Here is a 20,663-nt window from a genome sequence, read left to right as displayed (position 1 = left end):
TTTTTTATTTGCGCACTTATGCATAGATCAAAGTTGGTCACGAAAAATCAGGGGGCGTCTCCGGCTACTGTAAAATCGTCCCCATCCGCTGTATGCCTCCATACCAAACCCTAACCCAATAAAATCGGTGCATCTAAAATTCTGCCGCCACGTAATTTACCACTTTTACCACAACCTAACCTAATTACGCTGCAACCTTCGTATTCCACTATAACCATCCTTTTCCACTGCAACCTTCGTATTCCACTATAGCCTTCCTTTTCCACTGCAACCTTTCTTTTCAACCAAACCACCACCAAAATCATCGCCGGGCCGCCCGCGCCGCCACCATCACCACTTTCCAACCCGCCGGCCAACCACAAGCTTTTTACCTTCAAATACGACACCCTCGACGATCTAGTCATCGATTTGCACGAATGGGCTACTTCTATACGCTTTGGCGTATGCAAGCTACGCGGCGCCAATTATGCCAAAGACTTCGGGCCAATAAGAGTGGATTTTGGCTGTTACCGAGGGAAAGTCGTGAAGTCCAAGGCAACGAAGAACATCACCACTACCGATCACAGGGACTGCCCTTGGCAGGGCGTAGCCAAAGCGCTTATTTCCAACGACCGGAAATGGACCTTTGAGCTTCTTCCTGAGCATACCAATCATGCAAATCATCCGCCTGAGAGTGACTTCAACAAGTTGAAGCACAGAGTCATATTTGGCCCTAAGCACAAGGCATTTATTGCTGTATATATCGACCGGCCAGCTATCCCTAATAGGGAGATTTCCAAAGACTTGCGAAGAGCTTTTCCGGACCTGGATTTCGATCATAATCACCTACGAAAATACCGCGCTCGTATTTGCAGACTTGCCCTCAAGGGATACTCGCCATTCCAGGCCACGAAGAAGTTACTTGACGATAAACATATCCATTATAAAGTCCTTTGGTCGGTTGATGACCCAAACAAGCCGAGGGGCCTTTTTTAGTCTCCTCCCTAGTATGAGGAGCAGTAGAAGCGTTACCCCTGGGTCTAGTTATACGATAATACTTATAGTACTAACAATAAGGGCGTGGCTCTCTTCTAAATCGTCTACAAGAACCACCTAGGTAAATCAGTCAGTTATGCGTTCGGCCTAATCGATAGCGAACGTACCGAGGGTCCCGACTACACAGCTGAGAGCCACACAGCCGGCCGGGCGGCCGGGTAGGCTGTCCGGGCTTATGCCTTCTATTCGCCGGCATGCCTCAAAGTGGGAGGGGGTTACTCTTGACGACGAGGACGATATCAACGACGACGACGTTATCGACGACGACGTTATCGACGACGACGACGATATTAATGAGCTCAGCTAACTTGTGGAACCTCCTCGCCGTACTATCAACAACCTTAATGTAGCTCGGGGTAGCCGGGGCACAGGAACCCGGGGCACACAGCGCGGTAGCCGGGGCGGCACAGCATCACGAGCTTCACAATACCAAGGCACATAACGCGGTGGCTGGGGCGGCACAGCATCACGAGCTTCACAATACCAAGGCACATAACGCGGTGGCTGGGGCGGCACAACATCACGAGCTTCACGTGGCCCTGCAGCCTCTGCAGTGGCCGAAAGTCGTGTTGCAAAGCCTACACGTAGTGGAAGGGTCCCGCGACCTACTGCCCGGGCATTGGAAGGCATGGATTAGTAGGGCAGTTAGTTGTGGGCAGTTGAAAGTAGTTGTAAGCAGGTATGCAGTTTTTTATTGCATTTTTGGCCCTGTTATGTAAGCGAACTCAACCAAGTCAGCTTCGCTTTTCATTGCAGATTTGAACGATTTGAGCGAATCCACGGTCGAGAGGTTCAATTACTGTATTTGAAAGTATGTTGAACGTTGGCGACGGCGGTGAGGTGCAATAGCGGTATAGTTGCGATACCAGCGCTTAGGGCGGGGCAGCCAGCGAATGTGGTAATTTTGGCTGTAAAATGTGGTATTTTCCTGGGCGGTGAGTTGTAATACTTGGGGGCCTATGTACCTACAGTGAATGGGGACGATTTTACAGTAGCCGGAGACGCCCCCAAAAATAAAGCCGATACCCAGGAAGCACAAGTCCAACACGAAAGGTTCTCGGATCCGGTTGGCTACAACTGGCGCATCATATGCCGGCCGCTCCCTTCCACACACCCGAACTTTGAACTGCCCGGAGCCGTCAAGGTTCGGCACAACCATGGATAGTACGGTTGTGAAATGGAGAAGAAAATCAAAACAATATGACGCCACCGGGTTGTAGCCCAAACGTGGGTGCTGGTGCATGGCCGTTCTTAGTTGGTGGAATGATAAATAAACCACATTTCACAAATCACGCGTCCTTAGAGAAGAATATACTCACGTATATTATGGCTTCAAGTTGCTATTTAACTATGGTAGAGTAGTTGTTAGTACCTAGATATTTAAAAGGTAGTATAAATTTAAAGCAATATTACCATTGAGAATAACTATTGTAATCGAGGTGGGTGGCGGCCGAGTGACTATAATCTACTCTCCAAGACACCTTCACCTTCACCTTCACCCTCGGCAATCAGTCGTCCTTATTGGCATGTTTCAAGGCCTCCTGCTGTTTCTTTTTCGCAAATTCGTCGCTGAGAGCCTTTCGGGCTAGCCACTCGGGCAGGGCGACCCTTAGCATCCAGATCTGGGCCGCATGCGGCCACCAGGGCGACAGAGTGAGCCAGTCCTTGTCGACGGCCCGTCCGACGCGTTCCATGATGGCCTTGGCATACTGGCGGCTGTCGGGGGCGCTGGGGGGCGCTATATCATTGCTCTGCGACCGAACATCGCCCGGGATGATGGCGATGGCGTCGACACCGACGCCTGCGGTGCGGAAGTCTCTAGCCAAGGACGCGGTCATGGCGTTAACAAAGCCCTTGCAGCTGGAATAGGGCCCCAGCTGCGGCAAGCCGAGGTGTGCGGCGGACGAGAGGTTGATGATGAGCGACCGCGCACCGACGCTGTGCTGTCTGAGGGTAGGGATGAGACGCCGTGTCACCTGCGCCATGAACCGGGCGCTGAGGGAGATGGTGTTGTCGACGTCCTGCGCCGTGAACTCGTCCAGCGTCCGCAGCGTGCGCCTGGTGTCCTGAACGACGATGCCACCGATGTTGTTCACGAGCACGGCCAGCCCGAGGTCGGCCACCGAGTCGAGTGCCGCGTCGATGTCGGCGGCCGTGGCGCGCACGGCATCGAGCACGACGACCCTGACCTCGACAGAGGGCGCTTCGGCTAGGATTGCGGCCTCGGCCTCAGCAAGCTCGGACGGCTTGTGGCCGAGGATGATGACGTTAAAGCCGCGACAAGCGAGCTCGAGGGCGCAGCCGAGGCCAATGCCAGCAGACGCACCGGTAACGAGCGCCCACGAACAAGGCCTGCCATTAGCGTCACGATGTTGGTACCGCGACAGAGAGACGGCCGGGAGCAGCCAAAGCGACGCGGCGTCGAGCGCCTTGTAGCCCAGGGTCGCCAAAGTGGCAGCGCCAACAAGGCGCAGGGCGACGTCCATTGGGACCAGAAGAATCGACGCAGTGTGGGTTGGACTTTGGAGCAAAGAGGGGCGAAAATCCAACGATAAATCCCGCAGCTTAGAGTCGACGAGGTTTCTTCCTTGGGGGTTCACAAGTCCAAGTAAGCAGCGAAAATGGGACGAAAAGCGGACGAATACTAAAATGGGCGCGCCAGCTCAAGGGCTGAGCGTCGAGGCTAAGGCAGGTAAGCATACAGGGTAGAGCAGGACTATTCCCTTCATAGTAGCTCGTACTTGGTGCGGGGTGGAATTGTGCCGGCATCAAACCCCAGGTGCGGAATGTCCCGGACGCCACAAACTAGCATCTGCGTGGGCATAACTGTAGCAGAGCCTCGATTTCAATTTGTGAGATTCGAAAAGACGGCTCCTATCATCTGACAGGGTGCCTATATGTCCCTGTACCCTTTTCAACATATAATTGTAAGAATGAAAACCTTGTAGGCATGAGCTGAACGTAACACATGATTAATGATTTACCTAATTACCTATTAGTTGTAATTAATCTAACCGTTTTTTATTGAGCGAGTCTCCTGCAACTGTTAAAACGTCCCCAGTCACTGTATTCCACCACACATAACCCTAACCCTGCCGGCATCCCCCCCCACCAGTACATCCAAGATTCTGCCGCGCAGTAATTTACCTCTTTTTACCACAACGCCGCCGAACCTTACACCTTCCACTGCAACCCACCTCCAACAACCACCAAGACATCGTCATCGCCGCATTCAATCGATGCATCGGTATGGCTTCATTTCTTCCTTATTTACTTCGTCGTGCAGTACTAACTAGCGATAGAAATGGCCGCCCTTGAAGATCTAAGCGATCTTGGCGACTTTGGCGATCTTAGCGATGCGCCGCCCGATGAAAATGCGCCCGATGAAAATGCGCCCGATGAAAATGCGCCCCCGCCACCACCACTTACGAACCCCCCCCCCGGGCATCGACTTTTTAGTACAAAATATGACTCCCTCGATGATCTTATGGATGATTTGAGCGAATTCGCCGCTTCTGCGCTCTTCAATACCGCTAAATTACGAAGCTCTAACTATGTCAAGGACTTCGGCGCAACGAGGGTTGATTTTGGCTGCCAACGTGGAAGAGTCGTGAAGTCCAGGGCAACAGTGGACAACACCACCACCGAATACAGAGGCTGTAGTTGGCAGGCCGTAGCCAAAGCCCTCATTTATAACGATAGAAAATGGATCTTCGAGCTTCTTCTTGAGTATATAGAGTATATATATCATCTATTTTTGGCCCTGTTATGTAAGCGAATTTAACGAAGTCAGCTTCGCTTTTTACTGTAGATTTGAGCGATTTGAGCGAATCTACGGTCCTGAGCTAGAATTACCGTATTTGGAAGTGTGTTGACGTTGGCGACGGCGGCGAGGTGCAATTGCGGTGCAACTGCGTTGCTAGCGTTTGGAGCGGGGTTGCCAGCGAATGTGGTAATTTTAGCTGTAAAATGTGGTATTTTCATGGGCGGTGAGCTGTAACGCTTGGCGGCCTATGTACACACAGTGACTGGGGACGTTTTAACAGTTGCAGGAGACTCGCTCTTTTTATTTCGTCTGCTCAAGGAGGGACTTCCACTAGCAGATATATCACCAAAGCCGACCCAATTGTATCTTGACTGAACCTTACTTCGTGTTTTCTAGGAGGATGGCGGCATGTGCTTCTCTGGAACACATAGGTCATCATGCCAATAAAACCTAAAAACGACCATCACGGTAATTAATATACGAAAAAAAATATGCAAGCCCTTTTCTAGCTTGGATAGGTTTCATTGCAAGATATCGTATGTTCTCAAATTCGGACCGCCCCCAAAATCACGATAGATGGATCGGTAGCCTTTGCCGCTGGACATGGGTGGCCACTGCAACCCCATAATCCTCCTCTATTAGCCGATAGCTATGTGCGGAACGTGCTTGTTGAACCGACTGGACAGATATGCATCCCCGCATGGCAGTGCCGCACAATCGATCTTCTCGAGACCACCTGGTAGAGAACGCCAACCAGCCTTTAATGACCACCAGCCTCTAATGACCACTAGACACAAACAACACCTTGTGGCGAGCAACAAGATACAAAACGTTAAGACAGCCTCGACTCCGTACGTAGCGGATCTCACCTTTGCAACTCTAGTAGAAGTCGGCCATGGCGTATAGAGTTGTTCCCTGCCGTCTCGGAGACGCCGAGGCCATCGCTGTCAACAACATGACGGCCTTCTGGGACGATATAACCTGGCGGCTGACATGGATGCCCTGGAAGGACTCCGAGGGCATCGAGCACCCCGGGGTGCCACTCGAGGAGCTTGTCGCCCGGGGCAAGCGGCGGTACCCGTGGAATCTGCTCAAAAACCGCACCGAGGTCCGGGAGACCAAAGCCGTCGACGAGAACGGCAAGCTAGTTGGGTTCGCGCGTTGGGTGATGCCCGAAGCCCACACCAATGCGTGGCTCGACGCCCAGGTCCCCGATGCGTCGGTCGAGGAGCGGGACCGGCTCAGAGAGCTGCACGCCAGCACAACGTGGAACTGGCGCAAGGATATGAACCCGATCGACGACCCAGTCGACAAGCGGCTCGAAAAGTTCAAGGACGAGTGCAAGGGTTACATGCGCAAGTCCGCCAGTCCTTATTCTCGTTTTGGATTTCTAGGTAATCAGGCAGCGTTCACTAACACAGCCCGGGTGCCCAGAACTCGACTTTCTCGCCGTACACCCCGACAATGCGCGGAAGGGCATCGCGACGGTGCTGGTGCGCAAGGGCATGCAGGTGGCTGAGGAGCTGGGCATCGGCATCTTCATGCTGGCATTCAACTGCGGGCTGAACGTGTACACGCGACTGGGCTTCCAGCTCGTCGACCAGATTATCCAGGACGATACCGTGTACGGGGGCGAGGGCAACTACGCGCGCTACTACCTGTGCCTCGACCCGGCCAGGAAGCTTGACGGGGAGGGCAACCCAGAACCTGCTCTGCCCGAGGAGAATGGGGGCGATAAAGAGCTTTGACATCCTGTATTAAATTGGTTCCACTAGGTAGGTGTAGTTAGCTGGGCATCTCCTTCAAAGTACCTCACTTGGTGCATGGTTTCAGTGTTGCGTATATCTGCTCTGATTTCGTGCGCTCCTTACATGTGGCTCCCCGAGGCCTTGCCCGTCTTTGTCTTCCTCTCACCGGTGTTCCTCGCGCTGTCCAGAATCAGAGCGACGTGCTGGCTCAGAGCGACCAGCTCTCCGTCTGCATCCATCACCACGACCTCGAGATCCAGCCTGCCGTTCCTAATCTGCTTTGTCTGGACCCGAAGCCGAAGCCAATCTAGGCCCTTGGCGGGCAGTGTCTTCTTCTGGTCGAGGTTTAGCACGACTGTGGGGTACCAGAACACCGAGTCTTGCGGAAAGGGCAGAGGGCTGTTGGCGGCGGCGGCGGCGGCGGCGGCGTCTTCCTTGGAGGGCCGGTAAGCCTCGACGACGTAGGGCCAGCAGTCGGCCACGTAGGCCAGGGATGCGTTGGTGAAGGGCTCGCCCGAGGCCAAGCGCACCCAGAGGTCTATGGTGCTCTTGGACGGCTGGCCGCCGCGCGGAGCGTAGTAGGCGCAGTTTTGCAGGCAGCGCGTGTATGCGAGGACATTGCCGGGCAGGAAGACGAGAGGCTCCCAGTGGGCGTCGTGGCCCCTGCGCAGGGCTGCAAAGTCGGGCGTGGGCGGCGGGGCAGACGGCTGGCTCAAAGTCCAGCCGGTGGGCAAGGAGATGCCTTGCTCCTTTTGCAGGTCGGCCATGGTCATGTACGCGGCGATTTCCTTGCGCGTGGTTCCTGGCGTGATCCAGGGGTACTGGGGTAGGAGCGCATGCTGGTACAGGGTGACATGGACCGTCGACAGCTGGCGGCCGGGCTTGACGTCGTCGACGACGATAATGGCGGGCCCAACCTCGGTGCGGTTGAGGAACTCGAAGTGAGCCGTCAGGGTGTCGGTCTGGCCGCGGGCTGCGAGGTGGATGCTGGCCGCCCGCACCAGACACGATGCCACATAGCCTCCATTCGGCACGGTACCAATGCAGTAGCCGTCAACCAGGTTCGCCTTGTACGTGTGCGAGTCGAGCCTCTCGACCCGGCTGGCCAATGAGAAGGGTGTCAAGGAGGTTGGTTGGGCCATTCTTGTGTCTTTCTCTCTTGAAGCCACGTACTCTGGTAGTGACCTAAACTCAGCTCGACGCCGTCATTCGGGGGAGCGAGTAAATAAGCCGCTGTATCCGGTCGACTGGCTGGTCTGCGGGGCCTCGGCTCCTGAGTGGAGATGCCGGAAGTGAGCGGTTGCGCAGTGGTGTGGCGGGGTTGGACTCGGCCACCAAGCCGATTTGGATTTGGGGCATTTCGTGCTCCGTGGAGACGGGAGCTTTGAGGCTGCTCACGTGGAAAAGGCAAAAAGCAATGTGCCCTCACATTACCGGGAGAGACAAAACGTTTGGATGCACCCGGGATTGAACCGGGGACCTTTCACAGGGCATACAGAGGGAGGACGTAATGCGAAGCGAAAATCATACCACTAGACCATACACCCTTGGTGTTTTTAATACGGTCTGGGCTTCATACCACCCCTCAACACGCTGGGCCAGCGCTGCAAGATTGCTGTCTCAAAACTCTAGCTGACAAGGTTGTGTATTTCGGATTCCCCCCTAGTTGCTATATGCTGCAGCCCCACTTACCTCGGCATATCTGTGCCCTGAATTAATAATCTCCCTCTCAATCGCTCCTGGCTTTCTCAAATGCTGGGCAATTTGGCACTAGACTTTCGCCAAGCGTAAAGCCGAATGGAAGAAGTATTCCGTATCTTCTCAGCTTACATAGTATGGCATGTGTGCCCCCACCACCCACGAGAGCGCCCGGTTCGCCCGGTTCGCCCAGTAGGTTCCAGCCTGCCTCTAGCTGTTATGTCTTTCACATGCAATTCCCAGCTCCTAGAGCGGCCCGGCATCTGTCGCCAGTGCCAGGGGACCCTAGCCTACCCGTCAACTCCAGCACACTCGCCCCTGTCGATGTGCCAAAACAGGCATGCTCCGGGCGGCACAGACAGCGGCAACCCCGTTCCGTAGCCTGCGCCGCCCCAACAAACCGCCGCGTTGAGGGACTTGGAACGGCTCGCAAAACGTGCAAACCCTCGCTAGAGTTAGACCACCCCCAAGTATACCACCCCCAAGTATAGGGGTTCCGAGTCAGCGGGTCTGAATGTGCAGATGTAATATGTCAGGGACAGGAACTGCAACCGTCATTATTATCCCACGTGCGCTTCCCAAGTCTGCTGGTGGCGCTACTCGACCCGAAACACCACAGCAAAGGAACTAGGCACCTTGTTGGCTTATACCCACAAATACTACCGACTACAGGCAGATAGTTCGGCTTGACAGCACAACCGCCGTTGCAATGTCGGGAGAGACTCACAGCCAGGCGTCGCTGCTTGCCGACTTCAAGAAGTTGAGCAAACAGGTGTACGTGCAGGAAAGCGACAAGGCCACCAGCCCAACCACGGGCCTCGACGAACCGAGCCCGTCGGATCCCACTACCGTTATCCTCTACAGCTGGGGCGATGCCCTCCCCAAGCACGTCGCGAAATATGCCCATGGCTACCGCCACCTGTACCCGCACGCCCGCATGGTGCTCGTCTTCTCGCCCATCCTGAAAGCCCTCACCCAAGGCCTCGAAACGCGCGCCCGGAACATGGAGCCCGTCATCGACGCCATCTACCCAGACAGGGACGAGAAAACGACCGAGCGGGTGCTGGTGCACGCCATGTCCAACACGGGCGGAATTAACCTTGCGGCTACGCTCTACGCATACCACCAGCGCACGGGCGGCGTCTTCCCCCACCAGCTGCTGGTGCTCGACTCGACCCCCGGCAGCTCCAGCTTCTTTGCCAACATCGGCCGCTGGTCACGCGCCATGGCCCTGGGCGCCGCGGGCTGGCTCCCATGGCCCTTTGTCGTGACCCAGGCGCTGGCGGCTACCTTCCTCGCAGGCCTGCACTTCTACGGCTGGGCCCTGGGCATCTCGAGCACCGCCGCGTACAGCACCAGCGCCGTCAACGACACCACCCTGTCCGACGTCGGCGCCCGTCGCCTCTATCTGTACTCCAAGGCCGATGACATCATCCACTGGGAGGACATCGAGGTGCACGCTGCCCAGGCCCGCGAGAAGGGCTTCGGCGTCGAGGCCGAGCTATTCGAAGGCACGCCCCATGTCGGGCACATGCGGAAACACGCCCAGCAATACTGGGACGCCATCGCACGGGAGTGGATGGATTCGGCTGCGGCGACAGGAAGTGCATCTGAGCAATGAGGTCGGACAGGAAGTGCGCCCGAGCAATGAGAGAGATAGAGGAGAGTGGCGTGTTGTTTGCTTATAGAGCTGCTCTGCTGTTGTGTAAGATTTCTCAGCCGACAAGATTTCTCAGCCGGCAAGATTCCCCGAGAAAGCCGCAGTTGTAGGATTTGAGGGAGAAGATGGTGAAAGAGATCGAGTTATTAAATTACTCCAACATAACTCTCGGAGTACTACTGTCCCTCGAAGGGTGAGTGGGGCTTGATCTGCCATGTCATGCTCCACCAGCAAAACTCGCATGTAAACCTGCTGCTAACGATTTGCCTGACATCATCATCGGTCATGTTGAATGGGTGGCGCGTGCTGCCATTGCCGACACGGCTCGCGGACCTGACCTCCTTTCCCAGTGAAGGGGAATTTGCTAGAAAGTTAAACTGGGATGACGACTTGTTGATCTCACCTGGACGCTCAAACAGCAATTAAAAGAACCCAGCTGTTTCTCATTGCAACTATTTGTGACTAATTACCCGACCTCTTCGTCTTCATGGCCGCCAATATCGCATCGCAAATAGGCAACAGCTACCACTCGTCACACAATGTTCGCCGTCTTCCGCTCCCATCCGACAGGCGATCTCGCCAAGATCGGCGAGGCGCACATGCAACACGACCTGGCGTCCGAGGACAGGTCGCGGCTACGCACAGCGGCCCGTAAGGTGTCGGTGCACGCATCCCTAGGCTCTATCCTCGGGCTCGGGGTCGGCTTGGCTATGGCGTGGCGCATCCGCGCGAACAGAATGGCCCTGTACGACGTGCTCCGGACGTCGATGCGGCCTACCGAGGTCGTCTTTGCTAGCGGGCAGCGTGGTAAGCCATTTTCCACCTTCAGCCCCCAGCCCCCAGCCCCCATCCCCTTTTCCTTTTGTCCGTTTCTTTACTTTCCATCTATGGGTCTCGTAGTGTTCCTTCTACCTCTCCTTCCCGCTTCTCTTTTCCTTCTACCTCTCCTTCCCGCTTCTCTTTTCCTTCTACCTCTCCTTCCCGCTTCTCGTTTCCTTCTACAACCCTCCCCCCAAGGAGATCAAAAGAATGCTGCCAAAACTTGTGGCAAGAGTCATGTCAAGTGCGCGACCCCTGCCCTGTGTGTTGAACACAGCTGACGCGGGATGGTCGATGAAGAAGCCGTTCCAAACCTCGACCCATTCATCAGGCCGACGGGGTGGGGCGACGCGGCGACGTTTGGCGCCTTTTCTCTGGGTGGCATGCTGCTCGGCGGCGAGACGGGATTTCTGACAGGCACTGCGTCGGCCACGCGCCTCATCTCCAAGGACGCCGAGAGCCAAAAAAGGATCGAGAGCGCATTCCGCAAGTTCCAGGTCGACGTGCTGAAACGGGAGATTACTGCCCTTGAGGGCCAGGGCCAGAGCTCATACTCTTGGGAGAACATCAAAGACCAGGCCTCGGGCATGGTCAGTAGTTTAAGACGGTAATTAACGGCGTAGACTTATATTTATTTTCTCTTAATTCAATCTCTGTTTCATTCTTTTGTGTCAACCCTAGCCTAGGTGGAGGTAATTGATCTGTAATATAATTTCATCCCGTCAAGTCCCGAGCTGAATCCCGTATTGTAATCAAGAAGACACTTTAACAAGTCAGCGGTCTAAACCCTTCCAGTCTCCGACATGTCAAAATGTCGGGTTGAACAACTTGCCCCCGTTCCAAGTGAGACTAGCCAATCTGGCTCGGATTAAGACTTTGAAGACGCAACCCGCCTCTTGACCACCTGCGCCGTGTTACACCGCACCCACGTCTCCTGAAAAATTATGCACATTCCTGGCACCGTCGTACCCTGATACCCCCGCTCCATTGAAGGAAGGAAGCTGACTAGATGTGTAACTTCAGTAACAGTGTAAGCACAGCGGCACGAATTTGCCGGTGGACAAGCCACCTCGTTTTCACGATACGAAAATACGACGGTTTTGTCGAGATTGAGTCAGGTGCACCGCAGCCATACATTAGGCCTATTGACTGTGGATAAGATGGGAAGCAGCGTGGATCGGAGCCAACACCACTCAAACCGGGTCTCTGCCCCTGGTCGTGTCGTTAGTTTCGGTGGAGACGTGTCGGATATTTAACTTTGATACGAGAACGCCACCCCTAGGCCGTGGCCAACTCGCCAAAGTTGCAGGGCCTGTTATATATGTTTCTATCCATATATTCATTCGCCGATACTCCAGACGGAACTCCCTACGAAACATTTCCAATTATAGAGGAGGCTTTTGGGTGTAGAAGAAAGCAAGGTCGGGTCCAAGTTCATGTCCTTGAAGAACGCAAAAATAGCAGAGGATTCAAGGCCAGTGATCTCCTGGCTCGATTGTCGGTAGTAATTAGAGGCCGAAGTAACTGCAGCTCGTTCGAGATTTGCCGCAGCCTCACACATCGTTCCCTTAATATATAGAGCCATGTCCCAATTTCGCATTCAACATCAGCCTATCCGGCCTTCGGATTCAGCTACTCGCTTTGATTAGGTAGCCCTAGGCGTGCTATAGCCTCCAGTTCTGTCTGGGTTTCACGCGGCCAGTGCCGGCCAGAAGCTCGAAGCCAATGTCTTTCGATCGGTGGACGACAAGATAATCCTAATCGAGAGAATCGTTAATAACAGGAGGGAGACGGACAGTGACAAGTCACATATGGGCGGTTTGGTGCATAAGTTGTTCCAAGAGACTTTCGCCAAGGTCCCTCTAGCCTCGATCGAGATGATTATCTTCGGCAGCTTCGAGGACGCAGACACCAACCAACAAAAATGCCGCGAGCAGGAGAAACTTGGCATTACCAAATGGCGTCGCTACCACAGCAGCAACTGCCACACACTGTATTGTCGTTGACTTTCGGGACTTGAGCAAGCCGGAGCGACGAGATGGCTCGTGATAAGGCCTAGAGTTCTTAGCTTGCATATTCGAATCCGATTTCACTATTTCTTAATTGTTGTGTGTTAAATATGGTTTTTTCTTCGACTCTTTGTAAAATCTTTTACTCTTATATTAACATTCCGGCGGTATTAGGCTTCCTCCTCAACCCTCTTAGCTCAACGAGGACCAGGATAAAGAGTGGGGCCTTACCTACACCATACTCTTCCTTTCTTTTTTTTCTCCCTTCACAGCTCGCGTGTGGCTAGCATTACCAAACCAGCATCTCTTAAAACCTTATTTCGTTGAAGATGGCCGAGCTATGCATTCACTGAAAATTGGGTTTCTCAACTCAGCCGCCAAGACCAGCCAACGTCAGATGTTACCAGTCTAGAGAGATAGTAAATGTTACCTTGGTGTTTACTGTTATTGGTCATGAGCACTACCACACCCGCCACGCATGACTAATGACTAGGGAGCGTTCAAGTTGCTAGGCTCAATTAATAAAAAACCTTCATACACGGCTCTCCGAATTAGTCAAACGACTTACCCGCCTACTCAAACTTCTTTTGTTTGTGATACCAGTGATGTGATGATGAGGTTTGGACCGAGATACGAAGCTCTTGATGTAGAGTGGAAGGCCATGACGTCGCTCCCTGAAGCCGCTTGCGAGAACTATATAAACCTAAAACGCTTCATTTTTGAGCTCGCCAACTTCGAAGCAAATCAACCACATCAACTCAAGCCACCCACCCATCCGACCACCATGAAGATCTCGATCCTCCAGTCCATCCTGCTCTTTACAGCAACTGGCTTGTCTGCGCCCAACCCGAGCCCGGCCAGCAACGATGTTGAACTCGTCAACGCCGCTGAGATCGCGACGGAAAAGGAGTAAGTATCCGTTTGACTCGCAAACAACCATATTTCCTGTGTCTAGGTTGAAAAATCTGACCGTTCGTCTTCTGGCGTAACTAGGCTCAGCGCCCGAGCTTTTCACCTGCATTCTAGCCTCAATGCCTGGGCGACCAATTTCGGCTGCTCAGGCGGCAACAGTAACAATCACTTCCCCTGGTATGTGGGAACCCATGACCATAGCCTAACTTTTTCCTTCTTTGCATCTGACCTGACTGTAAACATTGTTGAAAGTAGGACACCCGGCCAGGATGCAACCTATTTTGAGTTTGTGCAGAACGGCCAGCGCCTCTTGATGGTTAACGCCAGGTTCAACTACTCGCCCAACGGCCTCAACAGCCAGTTGCGGCTCTTCTCGAACCTCGGCTGCACAGGAACGCAAATCGGCAACCCCCCAGGATCGTGCAATACGGGATCGATTGCCAGCTCGAAGATAGTTTGGCCTGGCATTTTCTAGCTTGAAGGTCGTCCGCCCCAGCCGACAGCACGGGAAACACTAGCCTGGCGGCTAGTTTCCGGAATGGCTTGATAGTGCGGAGGGGAGAAGTGGCGCTCAGATCCTAAGAAAGAGATGGACGTGTGTGGGACGGAAACAGGTATATTCTTCTTCGATTCAATAACCAGCCATGTTTAGCAATCTTTGGGGCTTAATTAGCGAACGTATTTTGCACTTCACGTTTGCACGCAGGTGGATCGTAGTACGGCTCTCTACTTTGGATTTGGACAATCATTTAAGTAGCAGCTAATGAACGATCCACTGTCCATTGTCCAGTTCTCTGCAAAGTTATCTCAATTCATAATGCACCAACATACCTACTCTGTCGCGGGGCCCAAAGTACTCCCTGTGCTCTGAAAGAGATTCGTAGACATCTGCCACGTCATTCTGTGGCCTTTATTTCGTCTCTCCTCCGCAGTATGTTTCTTCACCTCTAATTAGATGCAATACCTCTTGGAGAGTATTAACGTTAGTGCTAATTAGAGGTAGCGAAGACACTCGACCCCCATCAAGTGGGCGTTTTTGGCAGTCACCCAAGACTTCACACTGGGCCTGCCTGTAAGCTCAGGGGACTCACCAGTCCGTACTACCCATCCCGTAATGAGTTGGGGTGGATCTGGGGGACGTGAAGCCACCATCCTTCCTCGCCACCGGCTCTGATCCGACTTAGCAAATGGCGGTCTCAATCGGAAGTGCATTGCTGATTGCTTTACCGTGGTAAAAAGCTGGACGCCGATTATCATCAGCATGGGCGGACATTGGCCCGGGAACCAAGCAAGAGCCGTAAGCTATCACGTTCCGGGTGGGCACATGCATGCCAGGAATGTGATCGGACACGCGCTCGCACAAAATTCCTCGCCAAGAACCGGGCGGTGAAATTTTGCGGAATGACGATGGCAGCTGTCATTGAGCCGGGGAAGGTCGGTGCGACCAAACCGCGCAAGAAGATAGGCCAGCATAGCGAAAAGGGCCGCGAGTCGCAATACCATGGCTTCCCCGGATTTCCAGGACACTTCGCGTGGCGTCTCTTGGCACAATATCGGGACGTCCAAGAATAGAGTATTGGGGAATTGAATGCACCGTCGGACTGAGGCTGACATTCCGCAAAGGGGGGCGGCATGGGCTTCCGGCTTGGCCTCCTGCCATTCTCTCCTTTTCCGATAGATACCTGTCTTGTTCCACGCCGATTATTGCTGCGCTGGGCTTGGGGAAAGGTGGTATTGGGCATATGGCAATGTGTCCGGGTGGAACGGGCAACGAGTTCAGCCGAGCCAAGCTTGCCGAGTTAGACGGTCATTCCGAAGTGTTTGCAGACTGCAGTGGTGTTTACCCACTGACCTGACTGTGCTCCCGTCGCCCATCTGAAAGTCGGGCGCGAACCTTCTTTCGACTACAAATATGTAGTGACACCTCCTACCGTCCGACAACTTGAACTGACAGTCCATCCTAATATCACTAAACAATATTGGGTATCAAGCCCAGACGAATCAAAGCCCACCATGTACACAGCCCTCATCCTGTCCCTCTCCGCTGCCGTCGCGATGGCCTTGGATGGCCACAGACCATGCGGTCTCAAGATTGCTCCATGCCCAAGCGCTCAACGGTGCCAGGCACTGGACCCGACATGCACGCTCGGCGTAAACTGCCTCGGGTACTGCGTGCCCGACCTGAAGCTGCCAGTGCCGCCGGTCACCACCACGGCCACGGCCACGACGCTGCAGACGGTGACGTCGACATCGACGGCCAGGCCACGCGCCTCGACATATGCTCCGTGCGGCGGGTTTCGCATCACGCAAGAATGCCCCTGCAAGGACCAGATCTGCATCGACGACCCCAGAAGCCAGGGCTGCGGTATGGCCTGCGACGCGCCGGGCATCTGCGTGACACCCGTCTTCTGCGGCGGCTTCATCGGCAGGGCGTGCCTCGACGGCAAGAGATGCATCGACGACCCGCGCGACGACTGCGACCCCAAGCATGGCGGCGCCGACTGTGGCGGCATCTGTGTTTAGCTACCCGGTTGTTGGCGGCACTGCTATGCGGACATGATTATGTGCGAGAAAGATGAAAAAAGGGGGGAGAGCGAAAAGGCACTGGGACAGGCTATTATGGGGCAAAAGGGTCGAAACCCCTGGGACGCGGAAAAGCCGGAGCTTGTGAGGAGTTTTCCTATTCTTCAGGAGGAGTAGCTTTCTTAACTAATTATCCTTTATTCCAACATGGCCAAACCAGAATCTGATAAGGCATCGATGTACCTCTCGCCTGCTTCTGGTTTCTGAAGTGAGAAGACACTGGCACAGTCTCGCCTGCTTCTGGTTCCTGAAGTGAGAAGACACTGGCACACAGTCTACCCTTTCGGATTTCGTGTATTCTCACAAAGCCACCCGCCAAAACTGAACCAACATACTCCCCAAACCATCAAACGTTGTTATCGGCCCGACCTGTTACCACTTGATCTGCAGAGCCAGTAGCCCCTGGCACCGCCGGCGCAGCAGTAACTGTTGCAGCAGCAGCAGTCTGTTCACCTCCCTTCACGGGCGCCTTTTCAGTCACGCCGTCACTGTTCCTGTCAGCCACCGTCCTTTGGGCACTTTCCTCCCCATCCCCGACAGCAGCGGCGTCGCGCTGGGCGAGGAAATCGTCGCGCAGCGCAAGCCTGCGGGCGGCGCGCTGGCGCTGGCGCTTGAGCAGGATCTTCTCGTTTTCGCGGTCGCGCGTGGACCCGACGGCGGTGTAGGCCCACGCGGCGATGCGAGCCGTTGACACCCCCGTCAGTACCCATACTCTGTACAGCCCCGTGCGGTACAGCAGCACAGTGCTCAGCAGCCGGTACACGAGCAGGCAGACGGTCTGCACGCGCGCGCTGAAGGCCACCACGATGGTCAGGGCCGTGACGGCGAAGGACAGGGGGACTGGATAAGAGAGTGGGCACTGTCAGCCGCGTTCGTGGAGGAGGTAGATGGGTTCTGGTTATTAGACGGATGCGTTGCTGCTGCAGTGTACGTACAGAGCAAGCTGAACTGCTCTCCCAGGGACCACGAGTTGTTGGCGAACTCGGCTGCGTTCATCCCAAACACGCTGGACATGAAGGATAGGGGGGCCTGTGACATGTCTCGTTAGCTCCTCTCTTCTAGGTCCTAGTTTACCGCCTAGATAGAGGAAAGGAGGCTCTACAAAAATAACGGTCACCACCGTAAACATGACAATGGCCGTGTTTTGTCTGTTGCTCGACGCGGCCTGCACGGACGACCGCCACGACTCGGCCGTGGCCATTGTGTGCTGCTTGAGCGCCAGGACTTCGGCAGCCTGCATACCCCGCAGGCGGTTGTCAGCTTATTCGTCGTCGTCGCCGTTGTTGTCTGCTACTTGGCGTTAAGAACCACTTACGCTTGCCGAAAGCTCGTCTGCGTTTTTGATCTTGTCCTCGAGCTGGCGCTTGCGGTCACGGATGCGAGCCAGCGCTTCGGCGGCCCCAAGCTTGAAGCTTTGCCGCTTTTCTTCGTCAGTGACAGGCCTCGGGGGCGCTTCTTTGCCTTTCCCGTTGGCTTGTGTAGTTTTGGATTGGATCTGGGCGTTTTCTTGCTCGGAGGGGCTGTGAGCAGGGCGGGTTGAGAGTCCCAGGACCTTGTCAACATTGCTCGTGAGCTGCAGAAGCATACGCTCGTGGCTGTCGGTGATGTTTAGTATCGCTTTCAGTTCTTCCTTTATGTCTTCGATCTCGACCTGAATATGGCCTTCTGGGTTGATATCGAGCATAGTCCAGGGACCGAGCTGGGTCGAGGCGCGGATGATGCTGCTTCGCGTCTGGAGCATCCGTATATAGTTTGCCCACTGCAGCAGCTTCTCCCGCGATAGGGCCTGTTTCTGGCGCTGCCGAAAATGTTAATAGCCAACTTCGCCTAGTCAGCTGCTCTATGCGATAATCATCTTACCAAGACTTTAATGGCTACATCGAAGGCCTCCAGCACAGGAGGGTTCTGGTCTCGGGCTTTTGCCTCGACTCTGGGCTCAAATAAGTGGTTGGAGCATTCGTCAACGATAGTCAAGGCGGCAGAAAATACAGATTCGGTGTCGTTTGTTTCCTGCAACCTCGATCTGATGGCCTTGTAAAGACCTCCGTTGTCGTCTTCGGCTCCGTACCGGTTCGGGAAGCAGGTGATGATTGTGTCTTCGTTCAGGATCCACATCCAGAGCTGGTCAACCACGAGGATCTTGGGCAGCATGCGGATGTTCTGGGTGCATGTTTCACAAGGCTCGGATCCCATCTCCTCATGTGTGGGCCACGCTTCGTGCCAGGGGTCGAAGTGGTGTAGGTCAGATGGCTTGGGCGAAGTCCAGCGATAAACAACCTGCTCTCTCTTGCGTGAGTTCCAGTTTCCCATGCCAGACGGCGTCAAGGCGCGGTGCAGGGTCCGCCTGGGGTGCAGCGGCTTGTCGGCTGTCATGTACCTCTCGATGAGCTTCCGGTCGCGGTACGCCATCATGGCCTCGTACATTCTCGCACAGTCGACTAGGTACTGGCCGAGCCTGCTGTGGACGCGCAGGACCCCGTTATTGTCCACCATGGCATACCAGCTGCGCCACGCGCCGCCCAGCACCTGTCCAACCACGTCGACTACGGTGTGCAATTCTGAGCGGGCCCTTCGCGGCCTCCCCTCCTCGAGTCCTGCGAGAGGCCTCTTTGATTCTGCCGATTCGGAGACTAAGCATCAGCAAACCGTGATATTAGGGCTGGGCATTGTTCTTGTCCGCCATGCACTCACCAAGGCGCGACTGTCGGCTTCGGGGGCGAGCTAAATCGGTCGTTCGCCGCGCTATGCGGTCCATGCGTCTGTCCCGTTCCTGTCTTTTTGCTCGGATCTTGTGGTCGAACAGGTTGACTTCAATCATTTGCGAGATGACTGATTGGCGCCTGTAGATTTCCCAGGAAAGAAAGGGCGCCTTTGGGGAAGTGTCAACTAATGACCTCCTGTCGCCACGACAGAATAACCTACGTAAAGAGTTATCGAGGATGATATTGGCCGTCCGGAAGAGTCGCCTGCCGCATTCCAGCGATTTGGTAAGCTGGAGGACATGAACACGGGTAATTGAAGCGGAATGCACTGACCCGAGGTGACAAGTTTACACGTCTGGCGCAGCGAGCGAGACCCACGGAGGTCAGACCTCTCCGGAGGCTTTGCCTGCCATACCTCTGGCACCAGGGCCTGACTTGGTACGGATTTGTTTGCATTGCGAGTGTGTCTCCGTATCGGAGCAGAGTCCCTTGACTCCTGGTTTTGACCAAAGCACATCTTGACTGCCTCCTATGCGTCTGCGTGAGTGTTCTGGACCCCTTTTCCAGGGCAACGCTTTCAGTAACATACCTCGGCCCACTGTTTTCGTTGCCACGACAGTCTGTTAGTCGAGCAAATGGGAAGAGGTTGTGATGAGACTTGTCTTCAAATGCGTGTGTACGTACCGCCATGTTATTCGATGGAAGGTGAATCCACCGGATATTTCCCGACAGTTTGCCCTTGACGTGCACAGGGGAGCCGGGATTCCCAGCCTCGGGATATAAGAGGGCCTGCACGGATATCGAGTGTTCTCTCACCCGCCGCTGGTGCAAGGCCTGGTGCGAGGCAGTGGCGGATTGACCACCTCCGTGCGAATCAAACTCAATTACATATGCGGTCGAGTCGTCGTCCGGGTCGTACATGTGGCTGTCCGGCTGCGGATTTTGCTTGGCTTTTGTAGTGTCTGTCATGCCTCCAGAGGGGGCAGCTCCTGCGGTTCTTTCCTGCTGTCGCTGCTGTCGCACCTGTATTCTTTTCTTTCCTACATTGATAGCACAGTAATTCTGCCAAGCCGCCTTGCTAACGGAAAGATCCTTTACCAAGTGCCGGTATTCTTCGTCTCCCTCTATGGCTTTGCGGAGGCGCCCCAGTCGCTCCAGTTTGGAGTCGACAGCGCGTTTCCAGTTTTGCAGCCGTTCTTGAACCGTTTCACGCACAGCATTGCTCGGGTCGCGGAGGTGCAGGTTTGTAGACTCGTCGCTGATTTCGTCTTGCCAAAACGGATGGGACATGTCGAAGAAACTTTTTCGCTCGTCGAAGCGGAGACATCCCAGACAATGCAGGACAGGGTCTGAGATGTCGTCGTCGTGAGGGTCGGAGCTCAGACAAGAGACTACGTCAGGATAAGGGTCCATTTTGGCAACGTATTCACTGCCACAAGATACTGAGCCCAGCCAACTTAACCTGGTGTGTGGAGGAAGATCTGGTGTTGGCTGGACGTGCGGCTGAATAATTAGCTGAGATTTGGGGGATTTGCACACACCATTGGTATGCGCCACACGGTGCGGCCATTTCGGGCACAAGTTATTCCGAGCCGTTTTTGCAGTCAGCCCTTGGTTACTTTTATCTTGGAGTGGAATCTGAAGATGTGGTATCTTCATGTCTCTTCAATTTCCAAATGTTATTTACGAGCATTCAAATTGAAGGTGAAAGTTTGTGAGATATACAATCTA

General features: G+C 54.5%; 10 protein-coding genes and 1 non-coding gene across 11 annotated transcripts; 6 read left to right on the top strand and 5 right to left on the bottom strand.

Moving 5' to 3' along the window:
* Positions 1-1,157: 1,157 nt before the first annotated feature.
* B0T26DRAFT_186586 (uncharacterized protein) lies at positions 1,158-1,715 on the bottom strand. The gene has a single exon (XM_060433649.1). The coding sequence runs from the start codon at positions 1,663-1,665 to the stop codon at positions 1,339-1,341; it is 327 nt and encodes a 108-aa protein (XP_060301720.1). The 5' UTR covers positions 1,666-1,715; the 3' UTR covers positions 1,158-1,338.
* Positions 1,716-2,278: 563 nt separating this feature from the next.
* On the bottom strand, positions 2,279-3,832 carry B0T26DRAFT_699533 (uncharacterized protein). Its single transcript, XM_060441474.1, has one exon. It carries the CDS (start codon positions 3,519-3,521, stop codon positions 2,544-2,546), a length of 978 nt encoding a protein of 325 aa, XP_060301719.1. The 5' UTR covers positions 3,522-3,832; the 3' UTR covers positions 2,279-2,543.
* Positions 3,833-5,395: 1,563 nt separating this feature from the next.
* Positions 5,396-5,728, top strand: B0T26DRAFT_699529 (uncharacterized protein). Its single transcript, XM_060441473.1, has one exon. It carries the CDS (start codon positions 5,453-5,455, stop codon positions 5,705-5,707), a length of 255 nt encoding a protein of 84 aa, XP_060301718.1. The 5' UTR covers positions 5,396-5,452; the 3' UTR covers positions 5,708-5,728.
* B0T26DRAFT_749024 (uncharacterized protein) lies at positions 5,697-6,549 on the top strand (the record flags this gene model as incomplete). The annotated part of the gene is made up of 2 exons (XM_060445044.1): positions 5,697-6,168; positions 6,236-6,549. The coding sequence occupies 2 exons, from the start codon at positions 5,697-5,699 to the stop codon at positions 6,547-6,549; spliced, it is 786 nt and encodes a 261-aa protein (XP_060301717.1).
* Positions 6,550-6,578: 29 nt separating this feature from the next.
* On the bottom strand, positions 6,579-8,154 carry B0T26DRAFT_699526 (thioesterase-like superfamily-domain-containing protein). Its single transcript, XM_060441472.1, has one exon. The coding sequence runs from the start codon at positions 7,689-7,691 to the stop codon at positions 6,669-6,671; it is 1,023 nt and encodes a 340-aa protein (XP_060301716.1). The 5' UTR covers positions 7,692-8,154; the 3' UTR covers positions 6,579-6,668.
* B0T26DRAFT_t66 lies at positions 8,002-8,096 on the bottom strand. Its single transcript has one exon. It is a non-coding gene; the product is annotated as a tRNA-Ala (tRNA).
* Positions 8,155-8,956: 802 nt separating the features above from the next.
* Positions 8,957-9,868, top strand: B0T26DRAFT_638004 (uncharacterized protein; the record flags this gene model as incomplete). The annotated part of the gene is made up of 1 exon (XM_060436981.1): positions 8,957-9,868. One exon carries the CDS (start codon positions 8,957-8,959, stop codon positions 9,866-9,868), a length of 912 nt encoding a protein of 303 aa, XP_060301715.1.
* Positions 9,869-10,446: 578 nt separating this feature from the next.
* B0T26DRAFT_673328 (uncharacterized protein) lies at positions 10,447-12,732 on the top strand (the record flags this gene model as incomplete). Its single annotated transcript, XM_060439583.1, has 6 exons — positions 10,447-10,714; positions 10,925-10,988; positions 11,058-11,316; positions 11,522-11,569; position 11,756; positions 12,404-12,732. The coding sequence occupies 6 exons, from the start codon at positions 10,447-10,449 to the stop codon at positions 12,730-12,732; spliced, it is 969 nt and encodes a 322-aa protein (XP_060301714.1).
* Positions 12,733-13,519: 787 nt separating this feature from the next.
* B0T26DRAFT_673327 (uncharacterized protein) lies at positions 13,520-14,122 on the top strand (the record flags this gene model as incomplete). The annotated part of the gene is made up of 3 exons (XM_060439582.1): positions 13,520-13,644; positions 13,729-13,824; positions 13,903-14,122. 3 exons carry the CDS (start codon positions 13,520-13,522, stop codon positions 14,120-14,122), a joined length of 441 nt encoding a protein of 146 aa, XP_060301713.1.
* A 1,538-nt stretch (positions 14,123-15,660) lies between these two features.
* On the top strand, positions 15,661-16,170 carry B0T26DRAFT_639862 (uncharacterized protein; the record flags this gene model as incomplete). Its single annotated transcript, XM_060437175.1, has 2 exons — positions 15,661-15,819; positions 15,883-16,170. The coding sequence occupies 2 exons, from the start codon at positions 15,661-15,663 to the stop codon at positions 16,168-16,170; spliced, it is 447 nt and encodes a 148-aa protein (XP_060301712.1).
* Positions 16,171-16,307: 137 nt separating this feature from the next.
* On the bottom strand, positions 16,308-20,430 carry B0T26DRAFT_699517 (uncharacterized protein). The gene is made up of 10 exons (XM_060441471.1): positions 19,617-20,430; positions 19,522-19,530; positions 19,266-19,461; positions 19,153-19,196; positions 18,922-19,099; positions 18,091-18,845; positions 17,546-18,028; positions 17,333-17,464; positions 17,166-17,259; positions 16,308-17,070 (listed from the first exon to the last, which is right to left on the bottom strand). Exons 1-10 carry the CDS (start codon positions 20,343-20,345, stop codon positions 16,577-16,579), a joined length of 3,114 nt encoding a protein of 1,037 aa, XP_060301711.1. The 5' UTR covers positions 20,346-20,430; the 3' UTR covers positions 16,308-16,576.
* Positions 20,431-20,663: the final 233 nt, after the last annotated feature.

Source organism: Lasiosphaeria miniovina (genome assembly GCF_030549165.1).
Source record: "Lasiosphaeria miniovina strain SMH2392-1A chromosome Unknown B0T26scaffold_2, whole genome shotgun sequence".
Classification (NCBI taxonomy): domain Eukaryota; kingdom Fungi; phylum Ascomycota; class Sordariomycetes; order Sordariales; family Lasiosphaeriaceae; genus Lasiosphaeria; species Lasiosphaeria miniovina.
The sequence above is the reverse complement of the archived record's forward strand: the minus strand, read 5'-3'. Positions and strand labels throughout refer to the sequence as shown.